Source organism: Oncorhynchus nerka, linkage group LG10 (assembly GCF_034236695.1).
Source record: "Oncorhynchus nerka isolate Pitt River linkage group LG10, Oner_Uvic_2.0, whole genome shotgun sequence".
In the NCBI taxonomy this organism is placed as follows: Eukaryota; Metazoa; Chordata; class Actinopteri; order Salmoniformes; family Salmonidae; genus Oncorhynchus; species Oncorhynchus nerka.
The window spans coordinates 40,345,013-40,369,867 of record NC_088405.1 but is presented as its reverse complement, the minus strand read 5'-3'; the positions used below and the strand labels follow the sequence as shown (position 1 = coordinate 40,369,867).

Here is a 24,855-nt window from a genome sequence, read left to right as displayed (position 1 = left end):
TCTACATCTATAGTACAAGTCAAAAGTTTAGACACACCTACTCATTGAAGGGCTTTTATTTATTTTTACTATTTTCTACATTGTAGAACAATAGTGAAGACATCAAAACTACCACAGCATTCTGCAACAAACCGCCATCCCATCTGGTTTGCACTTAGGGGGACTATGATTTGTTTTTCACCAGGACAATGACCCAAAACACACCTCTAGGCTGTGTAAGGGCTATTTGACCAAGAAGGAGAGTGATGGAGTGCTGCATCAGATGACCTGACCTCCACAATCACCTGACCTCAACCCAATGGAGATGGTTTTGGATGAGTTGGACCACAGAGTGAAGGAAAAGCAGCTAACAAGTGCTCAGCATTTGTGGGAACTCCTTCAAGACTGATGGAAAAGCATTCCAAGTGAAGCTGGTTGAGAGAATGCCAAGAGTTTGCAAAGCTGTCATAAAGGAAAAAGGTCGCTACGTTGAAGAATTTGTTTAACACTTTTTGGGTTACTACATGATTCCATGTGTTATTTCATAGTTTTGATGTCTTCACTATTATTCTACAATGTAGAAAATAGTAAAAAATAAAAATAAAATAAAAACCTTAGTGTGTCCAGACATTTGACTGGTACTGTACATCTAATCACAACACACATATTATACAGTGTATGTTGATGAGAAAGACAAGGACAATAGTAAAAATGGTTTTCATAATCCACATTTAGTCAAACATGCTCAGCTGCCTTGGGAGGCACAACAATGCCAGGCAGGGTCAAGCACAGAGGAGAGAGGAGCACAGAAAAACTGAAAAGGAGGAATAGAAGTGGAGCACAGAGAGGACAGAGACAGGGAGGAAGGAGAGTGAGGAAGATGGATCCTCTGCCTTGGTCTAAATGTACATGACAGACTGAGATTGGCTAATTATCCCCTCTGAAGCAACAACCACAGACCCTTAAATCACAGTGACTTATAACACCAGCTAGCTAGCACAACACATGCTGCACAGTGCACACTAACACCTGCCCAGTTAAAGCCACAGACACAACCACAGCCACAGCATCACCCCAGTTTACTGGTCCAAATATCACATCACCATAGCACATATAAATATCGAAAATAATTGTATTCATTGTCATCACTCCTTGGCTTAAAAATTATTTATAAGGTCTCCATATTAGGACAGTCACCCATCCAAATCCCATGGATGTGTGACTTTGTCATAATCTGGACACCATAATGTAGTTACTGTATATTGTAGAGATAATTGTTTATTGGATTTGGTACATCACATAGTGATAATCTATCAAGGTCTTTATAATGATAATCACATGATAAACTGAAAAACCTTTTTAGTGTGTGTATTCAGGCATTTGACTTACGTGGGACAGTTAGGCACAGGCAATAGAAAGGTGAGACACAGCCATAATGTCTCCAGGAGAATAATGAAGATCCACTCTGGCCAATACAAGACCACATCCTGGACAGGGTCCCACCAGCGACCCTACAGTTAGACCAGGCAAAATTCATGTAATTGCCACATTAAACTTGGCGTAGTCGGCAGGATGGTATTTTAGGGAATAGCACCCTAGCTTGCCAAGTGTTACATAATGCAAAAACCTGCGCGTAGCAACCACCTACACCTTCTATGGTCTTATACGTTTGCTTTCCAGAGTGTAATTACTGATGAAAACGAACTTGACAAAGTCAGAGTCTCACCCTGCTCAGTGGGATCTCTCTCATGCCACAGAAAGTCTGCATCAGAGACAGTATGAAGTAGGTGAATCCCAGACGCTGGAGGACTCCAGGGATTCTCAGCCAAGACCAAGATACTGTAACACAGAGAATGACTCTTCACACAGACCTGTGATCATTGACCAGAACACTGTAATACAGCCAGTGTCGCCAACACAGAGAAATGGCTATATTCTGGGCTGTGACTTTGTCATATCCTCATAAGCCTGCAACAAGAACTGCAACAAATACATGTACAGTACAAAAGCTCCAACTGTCTGGAGTTATACTTTTACACTGGAGTTATAGGCTATACACTGAGCATTGACGCAATAACAAAATGAAATACAGACATTCTTGAAACGGTGCATAACTATTTCTGATGACTTAAGCTACTATTTGCACAGGAAAGGAATAGTATCAACCATTGACAGCTGGGCGACCACAATAATTCTGTTCCATGAGGGAGGATATGGGTGGAAATGGGTGTCTTCGGATGTTGAGGTGCGTGTCCGGGAGGTGGAAGGCTCATCAAAGATTCCCAGTTTTCTCCAGGCCCAGGCAAATTGGGGAGGACATGAATGGCCTTCAGTTCAGATATTGATGGTAATCTCCACATTAGTTAATAGAAAATCTCTTTGTGGCACAAAGATCATTCCAAAAATATATAATCCCAATCATTGATCTGGACAAATCAAATAAGAAGCGGAAATGTATTTTTCCACAGGAAAAGAGGAAGTGCTTTGGGTGACTAATAACATGTTTGTTAAGTCCATAGGTTACACTCCTATGAGATTGGTCTCTTGTCTCTGCTATCTCTCACAACACTCATCATTATCAAGTTCAATATGCAAGCATGAAACATCCACAAAAGTTACTTTGAAGTTAATCATTATGGCTACTGCATGGTCTTTATGAGTCATGCATCAGTATTAACCCGTTTCACTTGTGGGAATTGGCCTATATGGATAAGGGTAGATTGAAATGTTTCTTACAGAAGAAATGTGAAATGCTTATGCATAACCATGGTAGAAGTTGAGATGGGAAAAGTATATTATAATATGGGAAAAAGGAATTGGGACTCCCAATCACGGCCGGTTGTGATACAGCCTGGAATCGAACCAGGGTCAGGATGGACGCCTCTAGCACTGAGATGCAGTGACTTAGACCGCTGCGCCACTCAGGAGCCCTCAAATGAGCCCTCAATATACTCTGAGTATAAGCTTGTTAAAGATGAAAATTCTAAAACTCAGAGAATTTTTCCGGTTGGAAGTGGCGAATTACATTGCAAAGTGGAAATAAATGGGTTCCTGAATCAAATAAAGCATAGTGATGAAGAATCAAATGGAAGGACATTTTATGGAGTGGTACTTGAATCAAAGTTGAATACAGGAAATGTATCCAATCCCCGCAATAAGTTAGGCTATTAGTGTACATGCAATCACCTCATAACAGCTAAAGCTGACTTGCGCTCCAAAAACTAAAACCAACCTGTATATCGGCAGTAAAGCTAACCCTTCCATTTTAACCAGCGGCTGGTCATTTTGAATGGGTAAAAACACATCAAAGGTGTTCATGTGACCACAAGAGCAGTATGCATATTGAACGAATCGAAGCACCTCCATTTCCTTATTAGATAAAACCCAGGGTTAGACATGACAAGGGCATCATGGGGAGGGTGGAGAGAGACAGCGGCAAAACAACACTGTCTACAGTGCTGGATGGTAAAACTCATGATCTTGTTATGAGAGGTTTTACACTACATGGCATCTACAGTCTACAGCTGGTACCATGTAACACTATCTGTTGAAAATGTCCATTACAGCAACACTGGTTGTTTTTGCTCAAATCCTTTTTTTGTTAAATGTCCCCTGATGCTGTGTTCCCCACTGCGAGCAATAACAATAGATATTTTTTAACCCGGTTACAGAGACATCCACCCAGGAAAGTCCATTAGCGCCAGGGTTAGCTAATGTGTGAAGGGCGCCCGTTCTGACCCTCGTGGACAGTAATAACTCCACATTGTCCCGACAGCTTTCCTCATTTAACCCTGTCATGTCTCTGGCAGCCAGCCGCTGCCCGCTACCCTATGCTGTCAGACTTCATAATCATAATCCAACAGGGGCTTTACATAAGAAAAACATTGCAATTGTTCCAGAATTTAGCATGGCGACCAAGAACAAGATCTAGGTGTCACGCCCTGACCTTAGAGACCCTTATTATTCTCTATGTTTGGTTAGGTCAGGTTGTGACTCGGGTGGGAAAGTCTATGTTTTCTATTTCTTTGTTTTTTTGCAGAGTGTGGTTCCAATTAAATCAAATCAAATCAAATTGTATTTGTCACATACACATGGTTAGCAGATGTTAATGTGAGTGTAGCGAAATGCTTGTGGCAGCTGTTTATCGTTGTCTCTGATTGGGGATCATATATAAGTTGCCATTTTTCTTTTGGGTTTTGTGGGGTCTTGTTTAGTGTCTGTAACTGACAGAACTGTTCGCTTTGTTATTTTGTTTGTGTTTTTTGTTAAAAAAAATCGTGAACACTTTCCACGCTGCGCTTTGTTCCACTCCTTCCGACGAGAGTTGTTACACTAGGAAACATTGAACTCCACAGTTTGTAATGAAGATACTTTTGTATACATATAGTGTATGTGGACACCCCTTCAAATTAGTGGATTCTGCTATTTCAGCCACACCGGCTGCTGATCGGTGTATAAAATCAAGCACACTGCCATGCAATCTCCATAGACAAACATTGGCGAAGGAATAGCCTTACTGAAGAGCTCAATGACTTTCAACGTGGCACCGTCATAGGATGCCACCTTTCCAACATGTCAGTTCATCAAATGTTTGCCCTGCCAGAGCCACACAAGTTCAAAGAACTGGACCGCTAAGTGCTAAAGCTCGTAGCGCATAAAAATCATTTGTCCTCATCTGAACTCACTATAGAGTTCCAAACTGCCTCTGGAAACACAATAACTTTTTGTCAGGTGCTTCATGAAATGGGTTTCAATGGCAGAGTAGCCACACACAAGCCTAAGATCACCATACGCAATGCCAAGCATCGGCTGGAGTGGTATAAAGCTTCCCGCCATTGGAAGGGAAAGGGGGATACCTCGTCAGTTGCACAACTGAATGCCTTCAACTGAAATGTGTCTTCCGCATTTAACCAAACATTTCTGAATAAGACAGATGCGGGGGGCTGCCTTAATCGACATCCACATGGACTCTGGAGCAGTGGAAACGCATTCTCTGGAGTGATGAATCCACAGGATGTTGTTGGCACCTTAATTAGTGAGAATGGGCTCATGGAGTGGAATACATCAACAAACATGGTTTCCATGTGTTTGATGCCATTCCATTTACTCCATTCCAGCCATTATTATGAGCCGTCCTCCCCACAGCAGCCTCCACTTGATGAATCACGCTTCACCATCTGGCAGCCCGACGGACGAATCTGGCTTTTGCGGATGTCAGGAGAACGCTATCTGCCCCAATGCTTAGTGCCAACTGTAAAGTTTGGTGGAGGATGAATAATGGTCTGGGGATGTTTTTCATGGTTCAGGCTAGGCCCCTTAGTTCCAGTGAAGGGAAATCTTAACGCTACAGCATACAGTGACATTCTAGAATATTCTGTGCTTGAAACTTTGTGGCAACAGTTTGGGGACTGCCCTTTCCTGTTTCAGCATGACAATGCTACAGAAATGGTGTGTCGAGATCTGTGTGGTAGAACTGGACTGGCCTGCACAGAGCCCTGAGCTGAACCCCATTGACCACCTTTGGGATGAATTGGAACGCAGACTGCGAGCCAGGCTTAATCGCCCAGCATCAGTTCCCCGACCTCACTAATACTCTTGTGGCTGAATGGAAGCAAGTCCCTGCAGCAATGTTCCAACATCTAGTGGATGTAGCAAAGGTGGGACCAACTCCATATTAATGCTCATGATTTTGGAATAAGATGTTCGATGAGCAGGTGTCCACACACTTTTGGTCATGTAGTGTATCTAATGGTATTTAAACAATAGTTTTCCAAACTCATCATGGTAAGGTCATATGGAAACAGGAAGATACTGGTGGGGAATGTTTGCAATGACTTGCTACAGATTCAGCTCCTGAACTGTTTCAATAGCAAGAGTTTTATAACTTTAATTACTTATTGAATGTTTCATTACTCCCATATGTTTCTGGTGCATGCATGGTTATGATTTAGGGTTCACAACGTTCCTTGGTAAATCAAACATTTTTTGTAAAAAAAGCGTGTACCTACATAATCCATCCTTTGGAGAGTAGTTTATGAAACAAAAGCCGATAAGGATGAGGACCACAGTTCTCCATGTTAGCTTGCGTATTAGCTGCCGACGGCTAACTCCCTTTTTCTGCATGGAGGTGAAGGCAAATACTACAGACGTCCCAAGGATGAACACAAACCTGAATGACACACACAGTGAAACATTACAGTACTCGGAGACAACTCAATTAAAGGGACATTGCACTCGAAGATCAACGTTTGCCAGATGTTGTCCTACCTCAAAAGCACTCTAATATCAAGATACATCTATGTCCCACACCTTCGACTGTGTTTGTCCAGCTGTGCTTCAACCCCAAAGGAATGTATACGATAAGCACCGCAAGTCTAGAAATTACATGATGCTTATCTTCATTTTGGATTGTGGCTTATAGCTGAATCTACAAAATAATTTTGAGGTAAAAAAAATAAAATAAAAAAATTGGACAAACTTTGATTTTGGAGTGTAATATCACTTTAATTAGTTACAATACCGAAGGATAAAGGATAATCTTGCTGGTCAAAGGGTCTAATGCCATTTCCGGATAACTTATATACAGTGGGGCAAAAAAGTATTTAGTCAGCCACCAATTGTGCAAGTTCTCCCACTTAAAAAGATGAGAGAGGCCTGTAATTTTCATCATAGGTACACTTCAACTATGACATTCAAAATGAGAGAAATAAATGCCATAAAATCACATTGTAGGATTTTTTATGAATTTTTTATCAAATTATGGTGGAAAATAAGTATTTGGTCACCTACAAACAAGCAAGACTTCTGGCTCTCACAGACCTGTAACTTCTTCTTTAAGAGGCTCCTCTGTCTTCCACTCGTTACCTGTATTAATGGCACCTGTTTGTACTTGTTATCACTATGAAAGACACCTGTCCACAACCTCAAACAGTCACACTCCAAACTCCACTATGGCCAAGAACAAAGAGCTGTCAAAGGACACCAGAAACAAAATTGTAGACCTGCACCAGGCTGGGAAGACTGAATCTGCAATAAGTAAGCAGCTTGGTTTGAAGAAATCAACTGTGGGAGCAATTATTATGAAATGGAAGACATACAAGACCACTGATAATCTTCCTCGATCTGGGGCTCCACACAAGATCTCACCCCGTGGGGTCAAAATGATCACAAGAACGGTGAGCAAAAATCCCAGAACCACACGGGGAGACCTAGTGAATGACCTGCAGAGAGCTGGGACCAAAGTAACAAAGCCTACCATCAGTAACACACTACGCCGCCAGGGACTCAAATCCTGCAGTGCCAGACGTGTCCCCCTGCTTAAGCCAGTACATGTCCAGGCCCGTCTGAAGTATGCTAGAGAGCATTTGGATGATCCAGAAGAAGATTGGGAGAATGTCATATGGGCAGATGAAACCAAAATATAACTTTTTTGGTAAAAACTCAACTCGTCGTGTTTGGAGGACAAAGAATGCTGAGTTGCATCCAAAGAACACCATACCTACTGTGAAGCATGGGGGTGGAAACATCATGCTTTGGGGCTGTTTTTCTGCAAAGGGACCAGGACGACTGATCCGTGTAAAGGAAAGAATGAATGGGGCCATGTATCGTGAGATTTTGAGTGAAAACCTCCTTCCATCAGCAAGGGCATTGAAGATGAAACGTGGCTGGGTCTTTCAGCATGACAATGATCCCAAACACACCGCCCGGGCAACGAAGGAGTAGCTTTGTAAGAAGCATTTCAAGGTCCTGGAGTGGCCTAGCCAGTCTCCAGATCTCAACCCCATAGAAAATCTTTGGAGGGAGTTGAAAGTCCGTGTTGCCCAGCAACAGCCCCAAAACATCACTGCTCTAGAGGAGATCTGCGTGGAGGAATGGGCCAAAATACCAGCAACAGTGTGTGAAAACCTTGTGAAGACTTACAGAAAACGTTTGACCTCTGTCATTGCCAACAAAGGGTATATAACAAAGTATTGAGATTAGCTTTTGTTATTGACCAAATACTTCCACCATAATTTGCAAATAAATTCATTAAAAATCCTACAATGGGATTTTCTGGATTTTTTTCCTCATTTTGTCTGTCATAGTTGAAGTGTACCTATGATGAAAATTACAGGCCTCTCTCATCTTTTTAAGTGGGAGAACTTGCACAATTGGTGGCTGACTAAATACTTTTTTGCCCCACTGTAGATAGGCTATACTTTTACAGTGATACACACCACCCAAGTAAAGTTCCTGGCTATGACGCCCTGATTCTAATCGCGTCATCACTGCACAATACCCTTCTGTGTTCAATAAACATTTGGGACTAAACAATTTAGTGCATAAGATTCAATCATGTTCAGTCTTAAACAAGTGTCTGTATGTCTGAGCAAAGGAGTCCTAACCACACACTGTCAATGAGTTATCAAATTGGTCGAAACAAAAGGTAACGCAACACGCGTCATTGTGGTGTTAGTTACAGTGCAGTGCTAATCAGAGATCGTGTGATCCGTGTGAACTACTTGACCGTGTTCGCAACGTAGGAGCATAATTAGCTCGAAGCGTGTGTTAGAGCTTCCTCTGCTCGTGCCTGTAATAATTCTACAGTGATCCTGACAGTCGTTGCAGTGAAACCCACCAAGGCATCACAAGATCAGCCACAGTAAGACCTGGAACAAAGAGACATGCTTGTAGGTCACAAGGATCAATACAGATGGATAGACCAAGCAGACAGACCGTATTCATACTGTCATAAAGTGCATGATTAAATGTAGCCATTCAGCCAGAGAAACTGTGAGAAACAAAACCTACAGTATACCCACTACGCTACTAAATATCTATAGTTCTCGGTTTTCTGTCCAGATAATCAAGACTAGCAATACAAACTGGGCTCCACTCCAAAACAGCCTGACCGTTTGATTAATAATAATTTATTCAATGCCCCTGAAGTCGTTTTTTTGTGTTGCTTTTATAGTTGGACTTTCAGACTGAGTGATTTATAAACGTCCAAACCTCCATGACGGAGCCACGTAGTTATATCAAAATCCATCAACTTTCCATTGGACTCTATACGATTCAGCCGATGTGATGAAGGGGCTATTATGAAGTTTAAATTGAGTTTGCCTTTAAATACTGTTGGAGATGCACTTGGTAATAGTCTCCATTAAGATTTAACATGCAACCCTCCCTCCTCATCTTCCCCTAGGTTGTTAGTGTTATTGATCCATTGGGAGGGTCCTTGATGGCCTAGATAAGAAATGACACCATTGCTCTCCTTGTTGGTTTGAGCCTGAATTTACAGTAGAATTGATCACGGCGAGAGTTTGGTGTGTATGGTGTGGTGATGTATGTTAGAATTGTATACTAACCATTCCAAGGCGCGTGTTCAAATATCCAGTACCCTCCACCTCCATAGTTCACAAAAACCATGATTGTCAGGGAAAGTCTATAAATATTGAAAAGAAATATAGATTTCAGTTGAACATATAACCAGCTGGTAGGCTGGCATTGTTATTATTGGACATTGACACCTGGCATGAAATTATAAAGAAAATGTTGGTACAGTACATAACTACTCTGCTTTACATAATTTACTTTTAATAAAGACATGACTTCTGAGTCAAAGATCAAAAGGCCAAGGGTGTGTATATTCTCAGTGGTGTAAAGTACTTATGTAAAAAAATACTTTTGCAGTATCTGTACTTTACTTTACTATTTATATTTTTGACAACTTTTACTTCACAAATTCCTAAAGAAAAGAATGTACTTTTAACGTCATTCATTTCCCCCTGACACCCAAAAGTACTCTTTACATTTTGAATGCTTAGCAGGACAGCAAAATCGTCCAAATTCACACACGTATCAAGAGAACATCCCTGGTCATCTCTTTCTGCCTCTGATCTGGCGGACTCACTGAACACATATTTTATTTGTAGATTATGTCTGAGTGTTGAAGTGTGCCCTTCGCTATAAGAAACAAGAAAAGTGTGCCGTCTGGTTTTCTTAATATGAGGAATTTGAAGTGATTTATACTTTGCCTTTTAACTGGGTGACTACCCCTTTTACTTGAGTCATTTTCTATTAAGATGTCTTTATGACAATTGGGAACTTTTTCCACCACTGTAATATTTTCACCCACCGAAACGTAATACAAGGTAATGCAATCTAAGCATAATGAATCACTCAGGAAATGAACACTTGTCCTCTAGATCTACTCGTGCAGGACTGCTGACTAAAGACTTTGACTCTAATTTATGATACACTTATAACTTAGTGCTCGCGAGGGCCGCTGAAACACAGCATACATGATGAAATACCACACTGAATCAGCTGCTACGGGAGACGGGTGTTTGTGTCACATTTCAGAAAATGGGTATTTACATTTACATTGCACAAATCTGCTTCATGGGTAATAGTGCCGTAGCTTTCTCAATGGCAGATTCACTCCTTTCACCAGCTATAAAATACCATTTCTGCTTTTGATTCATGAGTAATGTTAATGGAAAAAAATAAAAAATTATTTGAGGACCATAAAGCAAAGCTCCCAGTAGAGGTGATCTGATAAGGTGCACTGTGTCTACCTCAGCTTGAGCCTCGCTTGTTTTTCCGCCCAGATTCAATTAAGAAGCACACCAGAAGCCATTACTGCTCCTTTTAGCCCTAACCTGCTGATACAAGATTTGAATCTGGCACTATCATCTCAAAAGGGATATTAAAGCCAAGCGAACTCTGTTGCATACACACATGCATATACACACACATACATTCATGCTCGTATGCACACGCATGCAGGCACGCATGCGCACATGCACAGAAACACACGTCACATGCATCCTCATTCCGATTGTAACGAGTAACGTCCATTAGTTGTCATAGAGACAGAGACAAAGGTTAAGTCATTTTCCCGATGAAGCCTGTGTAAATTGCTGCAATATAACAACTTATTGCCAATCTTATAAATTAAAAGCATTTGGTGTCTGACTCTCTGGCCTACATCTTTGAGAGAACCATCTTAGTCAGATTAAATTACCAATTCCTAAACCTTCCAATGCCTTGTGAAATTGGCTTGTGACAGAGGGCAAAAGATTGTGATTATTAAGCTACTTTACAATGCAAAACATGAGCGCTTCACTCATTTAGTTCAAATTCCAATGATTGTCAGGTTAAAGCACCTAATTTGAATAGACTTGATTGTGGTCATTTGTACCACTTTATCAGCAAACGGAATCGTTGAAGCTTCTCAGCATAGTAATAACGATTCTGTGATAAACAGTTTGACGAACACCCGCCAGATACAGGTGAATGACAACAAAACGCCACCTAGCTTCTAGACAGACACAACTTCATGACTAATACAGTGGTTATCATTGGATAAAAATAACACAAGTAGTACAACGTGGGATTAAAATGGATTTAATTGACATTTTCTTTGGTCAACAACCTACACAAAATACTACAATTCTAAAAAAAAATCTACATTTTACAATTAATGAAAAAGTATTCACCCCCTGAATCAATACATGTTAGAAACACATTTTGCGGTGATTACAGCTGATTACATTAGTTTCTTTCCTGAAAAGCTCCTTGGTCTTTGTAGTTGAATCGGTACTTGAAATTCAATACTTGACTGAGGGACCTTACAAATGTTGTTTGTATGGGAGACAGAGGAACCCTGATTATTATAGTCCATGTAACTTATTATGTGATTTGTTAAGCCACATTTGACTCCTGCAGGCTTGACCAAACAAATCGGGTGAATGCAATGACTATATTTTAGCTATTTAATTTGTATTAACTTGTAAACATTTGTATCATTTTCTTTTCACAGACATTATGGATGAAACGGCTGTCTTGGGTGGAAGCGCAGCGTGGTTAGTGTTAATCTTAATTTAATAATAATCAAAAACTGAACACTTCAAATTACAAAACAACAAAAGTGGCAGCCGAAACAGTTCTATCTGGTGCAGACACACAAAGACTGAAAAACAACCACCCACAAACCCCAACAGAAAACAGGCTACCTAAATATGGTTCCCAATCAGAGACAATGACTAACACCTGCCTCTGATTGAGAACCATATCAGGCCAAACAAGAAACCCAACCTAGAAACACAAAACATAGAATACCCACCCAACTCACGTCCTGACCAACTAAAACAAAGAAATAACACAAGAACTAGGGTCAGAACGTGACAATGGAGTATTTTGTGTAGATCAATGTCAAAAAAAGACAACTAAATATTTTTCAATCCCACTTTGTAACGCAACAAAACGTGGGGGGAAAAAATCAAAGTGGGTTAAGACTTATTATATCCACTGTGGATGCGCTTGGGACGATAATACCATCACATTTTGGGGGGTTTTGATCTCTGTACCTGCATCAGCAATTAGGCTTTAAGTTCTATACACTGCCTCTACAAGCAAATGGATGGCTACACTCAATCACTATTGAGTATTGAGTTACTTACATTATCGCTAGCCACATCAAGTACATGGAAACCCAATCTAGTCATAACAAATGTCTCGTACTTGAGAGGAAATGTCATGCTGCTTATTTCAGTGGCCAAATATCAAAGCACAGAATGAAAAGTATACTGTCCCCTCAGTAAACATCCACCTATCGATCAAGTCTATTCATAACATTGGTGCACGTACAGTGCATTCAGAGATAGTATTCAGACCGCTTGACTTGTTCCATATTCTGTTACGTTACAGCCTTATTCTAAAATCGTTTTTTAAAAATTCCCTCATCAATCTACACACAATACCCCATAATGACAGCGAAAACAGGTTAGTATAAAAACAACAATTTAAATAAAAAAACACTCCTGCGTTGTCTTGGCTGTGTGCTTAGGGTCGTTGTCCTGTTGGAAGGTGAACCTTCCCCCCAGTCTGAGGTCCTGAGCGCTCTGCAGCAGGTTTTCATCAAGGATACATTACTCCGTTCATCTTTCCCTCGATCCTGACAAGTCTCTCAGTCCCTGAAAAACTTTCCCACAGCACGATGCTGCCACCACCATACTTCACCGTAGCGATGGTGCCAGGTTTCCTCCAGACGTGACGCTTGGCATTCAGGACAAAGAGTTCAATCTTGGTTTCATCAGACCAGAGAATCCTGTTTCTCATGGTCTGAGAGTCCTTTAGGTGCCTTATGGCAAACTCCAAGCGGGCTGTCATGTGCTTTTTACTGAGGAGTGGCTTCCGTCTGGCCACTACCATAAAGGTCTGATTGGTGGAGCGCTGCAGAGATGGTTGTCCTTCTGGAAGGTTCTCCCATCTCCACAGAAAAACTCTGGAGCTCTGTCAGAGTGGCCATCGGATTCTTGGTCACCTCCCTGAACAAGGCCCTTCTCCCCCGATTCCATAATTTGGCCGGGCGACCAGCTCTAGGAAGAGTCTTGGTGGTTCCAATCTTCTTCCATTTTAAGAATGATGGAGGTCACTGTGTTCTTGGGGACCTTCAATGCTGCAGAAATGTTTTGGTACCCTTACCCAGATCTGTGCCTCCACACAATCCTGTCTCGGAGCTCTACGGAAAATCCATTCGACCTCATGGCCCTGGTTTTTTGCTCTGACATGCACCGTCAAATGTGAGACCTTAGAAAGACAGGTGTGTGCCTTTCCAAATCATGTCCAATCAATTGAATTTACCACAGGTGGACTCCAATCAAGTTGTAGAAACATCTCAAGGATGATCAATGGAAACAGGATGCACCTGAGCTCAAATGTTGAGTCTGACAGCAAAGGCTCTGAATACTTATGTAAATAAGATATTACTGTTTGATTTATCTTTTATAAATTTGCAAACATTTCTAAAAACCTGTTTTTGCTTCATCATTATGGGGTATTGTGTGTAGCTTGATGAGAAAAAAAACATTTATTTAATCCATTAATCCATTAGAATAACGCTGAAACGTAACAAAATGTGGAAAAGGTCAAGGGGTCCGAATACTTTCCGAATGCACTGTAACTATCTTTGTTACTCATTATATGAATACCAGAATGTTAACAGGGTAGCCCTAACCATGCTATATGACATGAGTTTAGGTGACAAAGGTTAAATGTCGCTATTTTGTCATATTCTAATGAGACATGTTATTGGCTCAGCCCCCTGGTTCCATTTGTAAGTTACAATATCCCGTTTTGCTGTAATTGTTGTTGCATCTTCAATTTATTACAACTAATCTTTAGCGCAATCTTCAAAATAAGTGAAACGGCTGAAGGCTTTTAGAAGTGCCACAAGACTAAAAATCAAGATCCTTTTCGAAAAATGTCAAGCGCAAACAAAGTCGAGCTTGTCCTCTATAACTCACGGTAGTGGAGTCTGAGGAATGAGCTGAAAAGTCTTTCAGAGGAGAAGAAACCCCTTTTTGGCTTCAAAAATGTACCAGCCTTCATGGCAGATGACTGATGCCTCTTTCCCTCAGTGAAAAGTTGTTACTTACTGGCCTCGGGATCATAACTCATCCAGCCAAGGTGCATTGGAACCTTAATCTTGAGCTTTGATAAAGCACGTCTCGAGGTATAGGAATCATTCAACTGCTACAGGAACCAATATGAGCTCATCGATACGTCACAGATTGTTCCAGCGGCGTATCTTCTCAGGCAAATGTAACTCTTGTATTACATATGATTAAAATCCGTTAACTTTACTTGAAGAGAATATACATTCGTACAAAAGGCATTCGTAACATCTTTATGAAACCAGCCGTAACACCTTTTGTGAGTGTTGCAGGAAAAAGGTTTTAGCACATTTATTCAACATCATTCTCGACAAGTTTTCAGAAATAAAAGTCTCTCGGGAATAAATCCTTATTTCATTTCAGCATTGTACAATGGAAATTTGATACGGCCACAGTACCCAGCCCTCTGTCACACGCTTCGCGTAACAGGCTGGGAGCAGCATGGGGTTGGCGGTCAGTGACAGTGTGCATTGTGTGTTTTGCATCCTCTCTTGAGATCTTTCAAGTTGGCAAGATGCCACTGGGTAAACAGCCGTTGGAATGATCAATATTACCCTATTGAATTTGGGAACTTTTTTTTGTGACGACATCTGGGACAAGTTGGATCTGAAGTAAACGGAGTGCCTGGCCTACCTGGCCTACAGCGCCTTCTGGTCTGGAGCACCATTCGTAAACTTCCTGTTAGGCCTACATTATGTTTTCTGCCAATAACAGCCAGAAACAAGTGCTATAAGGATAGCACACGGGTTGGGTTGGGTACTGTGGCTGTGGAACTAAAAATGTCAGTTGTACAATGGATACATGAAGATCTATTTCAGTGTTACTGATAACTTTTCGTTCTGTAATGAAAAAAATACTTTTATTTTGAAAAATCCTGATGAATGATATTGAATAAATGCATTATGGAGGTTGTTATGAATCAACCCATGTTGTATGTCCCCCATCCACACTAGCACCAGAGTCCTTCTGTCTTCTAGTAAGAGCCATAACTACAGGAACATGTCATCACAGTGACATATAACTAAATGTTACCGTCAGTGACATATGTTAGCCTACATTTCAACATTCTGATATGTTTTTGATGAGATAGGTCTGTCGTTGATTATGTGTGAAAAGCCCAGAGTAAAGTTACTGGTTAGTGTCAGGGAACAGTAGTAAGAACACTTGTTTTCACAAGCTTCTAATTGGGCCTTTAACTTGTACTTGTATTCTCTAGAGCATGTGAAAATGTGATTTATTACTACGATTTATTATACGGTAATGTACTGGGGGCTGGGAATTGCCAGGGACTGGCACGATACAACATTATCACGATACTTAGGTGCTGATACAGTATGTATTGCGATTCTCACAATTCTGCATGTATTGTGATTTGAATCCCACATTTGAATTGTGATGTGATGTTACAAACATATTGCTCACTATATGTCTGCTGCAGAGGGACACGAGAGAGAGAGAGCCATGAGAAAATGAGTTCTAATCAGTCAGGGAAATAAAAGTGCTGAAAACATGCTCGCTCACCATTTCAAAAGAAGACGTGGATCAAGCTACAGGACGAAAAATGCAGGCGTTTTGGCGCAGGTACAGCCAACTGGTGCTAGCTAATGCTACCTACAGTACAGTAGCGTTAGGATTTCACCAGTAGTGCTGGGATTTTTACAAATCGATACTTGGTTTCAAATATCGATATATCATATCATTAGATTCTTTATATGTAACTGTATTGATTTTCTTCCCCCCACCACTAGTATCTACATCATGGTCATTTCCTGGTAACTAAAAGCATTTTGAAACAACGTGATGATGAGCAGTTTCATTTTCCCGGTTGAGGAAGGCTTGATATGTTGATTTGAAGATATACAGTCGGACCAAAATTAATACTAAGTCAGCTGGAGCAGACACAGTGAAGGAGATTTCAACATTTACAAAAGCATCAGATGAAGGGAGCAGATATGGAGAAGTCTGCTACGATACTAAAAACCTGGCTCTGGAAAGCCCTTTCCATTCTATCCCAGCTGTAGATCTATGGCTCAGTGAATATGTGCTGATATGTTGATGGTATTATTACATCAATTATTTGGCGAAGGGGAGGTCAAACCCACACCAGCTTCCTGTTTCCAGAGAGGCGTGCTTTGTGTTTGCCCCGAGGCCACTATTAAGTAGAGCAGGGATCCAAGATTAAATCACACCACTCCTGTCCAACAGAAATACGCTGTTCTCAACCATAGATAGACAACAAGATATTACGAATCATGCCCAAAGCGATTGCCTGAAAACAAAGGCTCAAGTGACCATGCAACCAGACATTGACCCGTATAATATGTTGTTATACAATACATACGTTTGTGTTCTGTATAACTTCAGCATGCCTATGATTAGCCTGAAATCAATTAGCATGTAAACAAGCCATACGTGGTGATAGAGAGTAACAATCAATGCCATGTACATACCCTCGGAAAGTGTCCAGTGAGCGCAGTCTTGTTGGTTTTGGCTGGGCAGTGTTAACCTCGTCCCCACAACCTTGGGTTTCATCCTGAACAAAAGGTTTCATTTTTTGGGGGGGGGCTACTTTACATTACTTAGGCCTTATACCAAAGTACAAGCCGGTGTAATAACCTGTTATAACCATTTAATAAGCTAGCGAGTACAGTACAAGCAGCTATGACTTACATACTCGTTGCACACTACATAAGTCACACCTGAATAAATAAATACCCTTGAATAATGTAAACAGTACAGTATGTAATGTTTCATTGTTGGCAAAAAACGCGATTTTTGTTTGGTTGAAATCCATAGTCAAATCATGCTTACTTGATATTATCGCCTCCGCTAGTGTGTAGCAAACCCAAAGTAAACTTGAATTTGCAGTTACAGAGTAGAGAAATGAGTCAGATTGATCCAGTTGGACTTGTATGTCTCTATCCTTCTTTCTAGCCTTGCTGAGTAGTAGTTGGCCGCTACTTCCTTGTTTTGTAAAGAGCAGGCTTGGATTACTCTGGCCTGCTGCCCTCCCAGTTTGAATACCCTGGCCTGTTGGCCTCCATGCAGCAGTTTGGAGGGCCAGAGCAGGAAGACACTAGCACTAATTCTGTATGATGGATCTGACTGCCATCATGAGAGCATATGGGAGATGAAGGCCTCTTCCTCGAGAAGATGAGAGGAGCTATTCATGATCTCCAAAAATACGCAGGAGCCTGTCAGGCTGTCACGTCATGGACCAAGACAAGATGATAGATACAATGCTTGATCTATCACTAATGTAGGTCTGCTGACTCTGCTAACATTTGTATCAATTATCATATTAGTATCTCACAAATGGCTTAGTGACCGGAGTCTGGAGGCTTTCATTCATTTCATATGCCTCTTAAACTTAATAGAAAAAGTGCATGAAAACATTTCAATGCATTTGGTAGATCAAAAGCTGAAGTCGAGTTTAGATTCCAGAGGACAATGAATTCTATAAGATAAGTGATGTTTTGGATGTAGAAACGTAATGTGTTGTATGGAGAAACATAAATCCCAATTTGAGATTTGCGTTGTGATAAGTGAATATTACACTTACATCCATTGCATGCTGTGGTCCTTCGTGACAAATGGTCTTGATGAGCTTCGTCGTACAACGCCTCCTGTAGGCAGAAAACTAGGAGCTTCAACTGTCACAGCACGTCAGTTTGGCTTCAGATCAAAGCAGACATGTATTCAGAAAGTTCACTGTAAAAATGATTTCAAATACAGTACCTGTACAGGTAGGGAACAAGGACACATAGGAGACTAATAAGTGCCAGTAGAAGAGCTACCACCAACAGAGCTGTACAACAAGATCAAAAGAGGATGAGTCAGTGGAGGGCACTTGCGAATAGGAAGCGGGGGAAAGGTGCTCCCTTGCAAATTTGGGACATACAAAAATAATAAAACAGATTTTTTGAAATAATCCTAGTAAATAAAACTATTACAAATAATGAGTTCATAACTGAATAGAGTTTTTAAATGACCCAAATCCTCTCTGACTGAACTGAAGAGAGAAACCAGACAACAACTTCCTGTGTTACATCACTGCCCAGTCTGGATGTCCATGTCAGGAGAGTTATATACCCCTCTATCAAAACAGGATCTGACTAGGGATACGAGGGCTAAATACCACTTTCAGGCCAGCTCAAACGATTTTCTCAGCATTGTCAGTCTCTAAGCTCCCCAGTGGCTTACTGTCACCCAACCAGTTGACCAGGGGATCCCTCAAGAGACAAACCCAGCCCAATATGACATTCTAAACCAACCCATCACAGAGCAGTCAATCTATGTAATCTAAGGGACAGAAGAGTACAACCCCCCCTCCCCCCCCCCCTCAGTGTGCCTGGCACCTACTACCATAACCTGTTCAAAGCCACTTAAATATTTTGTCTTGTCCATTCACCCTCTGAATGGCACACAAACACAATCCATGTCTCAGTTGTCTCAGGGCTTTAAAATACTTCTTTAACCTGTCTCCTCCCCTTCATCTACACTGATTGAAGTGGGTGTCAAAAGTGACATCAATAAAGGGATCCTAGCTTTCACCTGGATTCACCTGGTCAGTCTGTGTCATGGAAAAAACAGGTGTCCTTAATGTTCTGTACACTCAGTGTATGTCAGGGGCCGGGCCACGGAAAGAATAGTGATATTGCCTTCTTGGATAGGTTAATGTGCTAAATTGAAAGATAATAGCCATATAATACACAAATAAATAAATTGGCCAAACAAGTGTCATTGACCTATAGAATATGAAAACAGCTATGTAATTAGAAGACTCAAAGCAGAGGGGACAGGAAATGCCGTGCTCCCTGTTTGTCGTAGAGTGGAAAAACAAACACGGAGCCCGTTTTAATCCTTGGTTGAATACACACGGTGACATCCGCTCTGAACAAAGACTGCGCACGGGATCCCTTCTGAAAAAGACCTTCATGACTCTCAAAACACGGAGAGGGTAAAGTCCTTATCCTCAACATAGAAATGTGATATGAAAGGAAATCATGTCCTGGTTAAAATAATCAAATCGCTTTACATATGTACAGTAGAGTCATCTTCATTGTCAGCTAAATAACTTACAGATTCAGGATCAGTTTCATTTAAACTCAACACTGAAACCGCAACGGACATGGAAATTAGATCCTAAAATGACCTGGAGGCATGTATATTAGTTAGATGAATGATTGTTAATGGTCACTATACCACAAACCACTCAGGAAGCAATATGGCTTAGATTAACCACGCAGGTGACTTGTGGTCTGGGGTACTGTATGTGCAATACAGTGCTAACAACGTTAGAGAGTGGACTTGCATGTCCACTGTAATATTCAATGGTGTTATAGCTCATGAGACCTGGTTACAATTGTCATATACGCAGAGTTACAGGACCGCAACACATTCTCTATCACATATACTGTATTTCAAACATAAATGTACCTCACAGATGCAAGTCACAACTCAGTATAAAGTTAACTTTTTAAATTGCAAAAGGCCAACTCTAACCTGCTCCCTCTGCCTTTCGCTTCTGTTGACGACCAGCCTGTTACTTAAAGTTGAGAGAGCCCTATGGGGCCTGACTATAATCACAGGACAGTGAAGTAAATGGAAGCTGATCATAATGTGGGGTGATGCAGTCACACTAGTCACATATCTGCCAGATAATGGCTACTTGGCCTTAACAGTCCGATCTACAACACAATCTGCAGTATTGTTAAGTGGAGTGTACATTATAGAGAGAGAAGCTTTCAAAATCCCATTACGGCTTAATCCCTTCACGCTCCCTAATGTATTACCCAGAATCTCTTTCCTGCTCAGAGCACTGACCAAAACAAACAGAAAAGCTTTTATTTTGATCCGTTTTCAAGAACGGCCATCTTATCTAATCGATACGCATCTTGTCCCATGAGAGGAAAGAGGTTTCCTTCTCAACAGAAGTGTACAACACAGCTGATGTCTCTTCTTTGCTGTCTCAATTAGGAACTGTGAGGATCCAATCACAGGCTTAGCCTGACTCCTAGAAGGAGTCACAAGTACATTAGTACTTTCTACTTAAAGTTGTATTGTCATTTTGCCTATCATCCACTGTACTCAATAACTGTGATGCCACAAAAAGTATAAAAAATGCAAACAGTCCATATCTTAAATCATCTTATCTGTAAAATAAAATGGTCAAATTTGTCACATTTTCTGTCAAATAATTTTCTAAATCGAGTATCTATTATCTAGTATATAAAACAATGTTGCTGTTCTAAATGTTTTGTTTTCAAAATGACAGGAAATTGTTTTTGTTAACTCACGGAAATAGATGTTACTTGGACTGACATCCACAGTCTGATAGCAAATGACATTGATGGGAGATTCTGACTCTTGGATCCAGACAGAGTAATGGGCAGCTTCTTCATACAACTGACTCCAACTGTATCAACAACAATGCACTCAATAAGGGGAAGACACTCATCATTACATTCATCACCAAAAAGCATGCATTTGATTGTCCTTTTAGTCTGCTGTATCATACATTCACTGGACATTGCTACAGTACACTTGAGTATGAATTTCCCTTTGACCTTAGGGGTAAAATGGTCCTTTCCACGCTATGCCCTCTGAGGTTTCTGCACAGAAATAAATGTAGCTTGTGGGGACACCTAGTGTCTATAAGCCAGTAGTGCAGCCTTCAGCTGTATCCTATACATCTCCGGTTTCAACACCCCAAAATGTGCATTACAAGCTCTTAATGATATATCTTGGGGATGACATACTAGCTATCACATGGAGTGTTTTTTTTAAGGGATAAAGGAAATCGATAGTGGCTCAGTCTGGTTAGGGACCTCAGCATTGATCTATAGGAAGCCCAAGACTAGACCTCAGCTGAAGAGGAGAAGAGAAACCTGCCCCTGCCTTGTTGTGTGAAACTAGATCCCTTGGAGCACGTTCAAGGGTGAGCCCCAAATGGAATGCTCTGCCCTGACCTCTTGTAAAGGTCTGATTGTTTATAAATATGGCCACCGCCTCTTCTTGTAGAACGTCTCTTCTGAGGTTTCCACCAGACATGTTTCTTTGCCAGCTTAATGGCTCTTTCCTATATTATTGGAGTGTCAGCTCCTATTAACCCCAAAAAGGGGCCTCTGATCAATACTCGGCGAGGTAGTTTCAGCAGGAGCATATATGTCTGGCTCAGAAAGCAGGTCAGGATTACATTCCCACCCCAGTAAATAACCGAATGGATTTCAAATGCAATCATTGGAATGCCAATGCAGTATATTCTGCTCTGTGTCAAGACCTGGGAACATTACAGACCTGCAACCTTCAACTATCATGCTTAATTCTTGTATTTTGCTCATTGATGGCAACACTATCTATGGCAATTGTTATGCATTGCCTATGTAGATGCCATTCCAGTCATATGCCTAAGTATACGCTCAATATCTATGAATACATTACCTGCAGAGAGTTGTGTTTCTGCCCATTGGTTGTAACTGCAGTGTCAGAGTGAGGACGGTGCTGACCACGACAGATGCATTCTGGGGACCATTTAGAACACTGACCAGGGGCTGGTACAGACACTGCAATGGGGGAGAAAACAGGCTAAGCAGATTCTGAGAAGGCACAGGTTTGTGACGTTTGGTTATGATGGTGCTGTCGAACCCACCGTATAACTTTCTTTGTTTCATACAAATACAGAAGCATGATATGCTATGTCATGTGCACCTTGGACCAGATACCTAGCATTGTCGCACCTGTGAATGGAGCTAAAATACGCAACTGTCTTTTTACATTTTCTCGAAATCTCTCATTGACTTTTTTTTTATACCCTTTTCAACCTTGTAGTAGTAATAGACACTGTACCTTGTAGTAGTAATAGACACTGTACCTTGTAGCAGGAATAGACACTGTACCTTGTAGCAGTAATAGACACTGTACCTTGTAGTAGTAATAGACACTGTACTTTGTAGTAGTAATAAACACTGTACCTTGTAGCAGTAATAGACACTGTACCTTGTAGTAGTAATAGACACTGTACATTGTAGCATTAATAGACACTGTACCTTGTAGCAGTAATAGACACTGTACCTTGTAGTAGTAATAGACACTGTACCTTGTAGCAGTAATAGACACTGTACCTTGTAGCAGTAATAGACACTGTACCTTGTAGCAGTAATCAGATGTGTAGAGGACATCAACTCCGGTTGGTAGCTGGTTATGGAACGTAAGACATGCCTGGTCTAATTTCAATGCAGGCCGTCCTAAATACAATGGATTCATAACAATATTGATACTGTAATTTTACAATTACATTAAAAAGCTTGATCTGAATCTTAAAGATAAAACAGGCTTTTTAAGACTGGGCCCAGCGCCACGAGTGGGCAAAACATGCCCCTTCCGTTTGAGTTTTATGTCCCTATATAAAAAAAACAGCAAAAAAAAAAAGGTCAAATGATTGAGTGACAGGTTGGCGCAAAATCTGTATGCCAGCTTCGCTGTGTCAGCATAACGGACAGAGCACGTCGGTGTGTGTGTGTAGGGGGCCTATGGAAGGTCACTGGGGTGGTTAGGTATGAATCCTTTGGGTTTCCGTACAAAGAGGGGGAAAAATGCTTCTCATCTGTGGTCGGCTAAGTGAATAACGTGATACGCCTGTGATATTTTATTATGATTTATAAGGGTGAGGTCAAGTTTGCCATTGAAGCTGCTTCACTCAACTCTGCCTCACTCCTCACCACTACAGAGTTTTGGGTAGGTTCTTAACTAGCTGAAAGAAGAAAGAAACCTAAGAACCTTGGCGTGATCCTGGACAACACCCTGTCGTTCTCAACTAACATCAAGGCGGTGGCCCGTTCTTGTAGGTTCATGCTCTACAACATCCGCAGAGTACGACCCTGCCTCACACAGGAAGCAGCACAGGTCCTAATCCAGGCACTTGTCATCTCCCGTCTGGATTACTGCAACTCGCTGTTGGCTGGGCTCCCTGCCTGTGCCATTAAACCCCTACAACTCATCCAGAACGCCGCAGCCCGTCTGGTGTTCAACCTTCCCAAGTTCTCTCACGTCACCCCGCTCCTCCGCTCTCTCCACTGGCTTCCAGTTGAAGCTCGCATCCGCTACAAGACCATGGTGCTTGCCTACGGAGCTGTGAGGGGAACGGCACCTCAGTACCTCCAGGCTCTGATCAGGCCCTACACCCAAACAAGGGCACTGCGTTCATCCACCTCTGGCCTGCTCGCCTCCCTACCACTGAGGAAGTACAGTTCCCGCGCAGCCCAGTCAAAACTGTTCGCTGCTCTGGCCCCCCAATGGTGGAACAAACTCCCTCACGACGCCAGGACAGCGGAGTCAATCACCACCTTCCGGAGACACCTGAAACCCCACCTCTTTCAGGAATACCTAGGATAGGATAAAGTAATCCTTCTCACCCCCCTTAAAAGATTTAGATGCACTATTGTAAAGTGGCTGTTCCACTGGATGTCTTAAGGTGAACGCACCAATTTGTAAGTCGCTCTGGATAAGAGCGTCTGCTAAATGACTTAAATGTAAATGTAAATGTAAGAAAACCTGTCTGAACGATTCAGCGAACGCAACAGTCAACTGGTGGAAGCCCTGCGTGACCTTGGACCAGTGAGACATGACTTTCTAGATGTGAAAAATGTGAAACCACTGCTGGATCGAAGCAAAACAGATTTGGTGGAAGCTGATGTTTAGTGTCGCTCGCCAGTTTTTGCAGACTGAAATCGCCGGCTCCAATGAGGACAAATGCACCCCACTAGATATCCTGCACCGATTCTCTGGGCCTCTCTCCGCTATGCCGAGCGTGCCCACTGACACATGGACTGACTTTAGGGGCATCCACAGCTGCATGCGAGAACTCATTTTCCACTTCGACAAATGTGTTCAGTCAGCACAGAAGAAACATGCTACACCTGAGGAAAGCTCAACTAATCCAACTGGCATTTGAAGGGGATGTCACAAGAACGTTTTGGAATAGATTGATCGATTTCTCAGAAAGCATGGCTGCATCTCACTGTAGTAGGCTATGTTGTGGTTATTTGGATCTCCATTTTCCGTGTTTGTTTATGGTTAATGTGACTAGCCTAAGTATAGATTGTGTCATGGCTTTTTCGATGAGATATTTAGTTTACTATGCCTACTTGGTACCACTGTTTTGATCCGTTTACATTCATTCGTTCACATTCACAGTTGCGTCGGTATACTAAGCCAAACTGCTATTCATTATTTTGGTTTGCATGCATGATTAACTAGGCAACTAATTTCAGCATTTAGTTAGCATTATTTTTGGTAAGACAGCTGTGTGTACGGCTGCATTCACATAGGCTGTTTGCAATAGGTGAATTACCCTGTCTATCCTGCAGCCTATGTTCATTACGAAAACGGCCTTGCTTTAGGATGTAGGGCGCGCTCCATTGTGTTGATACAGCGA

General features: G+C 41.6%; 1 protein-coding gene across 4 annotated transcripts in view; it reads right to left on the bottom strand.

The window, feature by feature from the left end:
- si:dkey-192p21.6 (uncharacterized protein LOC565246 homolog) overlaps positions 1-24,855 on the bottom strand; it is a 45,702-nt gene that overhangs the window by 13,511 nt on the left and 7,336 nt on the right. Inside the window, exons 2-12 of one of the 4 annotated variants that reach the window (XM_029669853.1) lie at positions 22,569-22,666; positions 21,864-21,985; positions 20,720-20,838; positions 18,159-18,228; positions 17,983-18,046; positions 16,871-16,953; positions 9,327-9,403; positions 8,597-8,627; positions 5,988-6,148; positions 1,706-1,818; positions 1,369-1,490 (exon numbers count right to left, since the gene is read on the bottom strand). In XM_029669853.1, coding sequence (XP_029525713.1) covers positions 1,369-1,490; positions 1,706-1,818; positions 5,988-6,148; positions 8,597-8,627; positions 9,327-9,403; positions 16,871-16,953; positions 17,983-18,046; positions 18,159-18,228; positions 20,720-20,838; positions 21,864-21,985; positions 22,569-22,666 — 1,060 coding nt within the window. The remainder of the gene's footprint in view (positions 1-1,368; positions 1,491-1,705; positions 1,819-5,987; positions 6,149-8,596; positions 8,628-9,326; positions 9,404-16,870; positions 16,954-17,982; positions 18,047-18,158; positions 18,229-20,719; positions 20,839-21,863; positions 21,986-22,568; positions 22,667-24,855) is intronic. The other 3 variants (XM_029669854.1, XM_029669855.1, XM_029669856.1) reach the window with 3 other exon arrangements.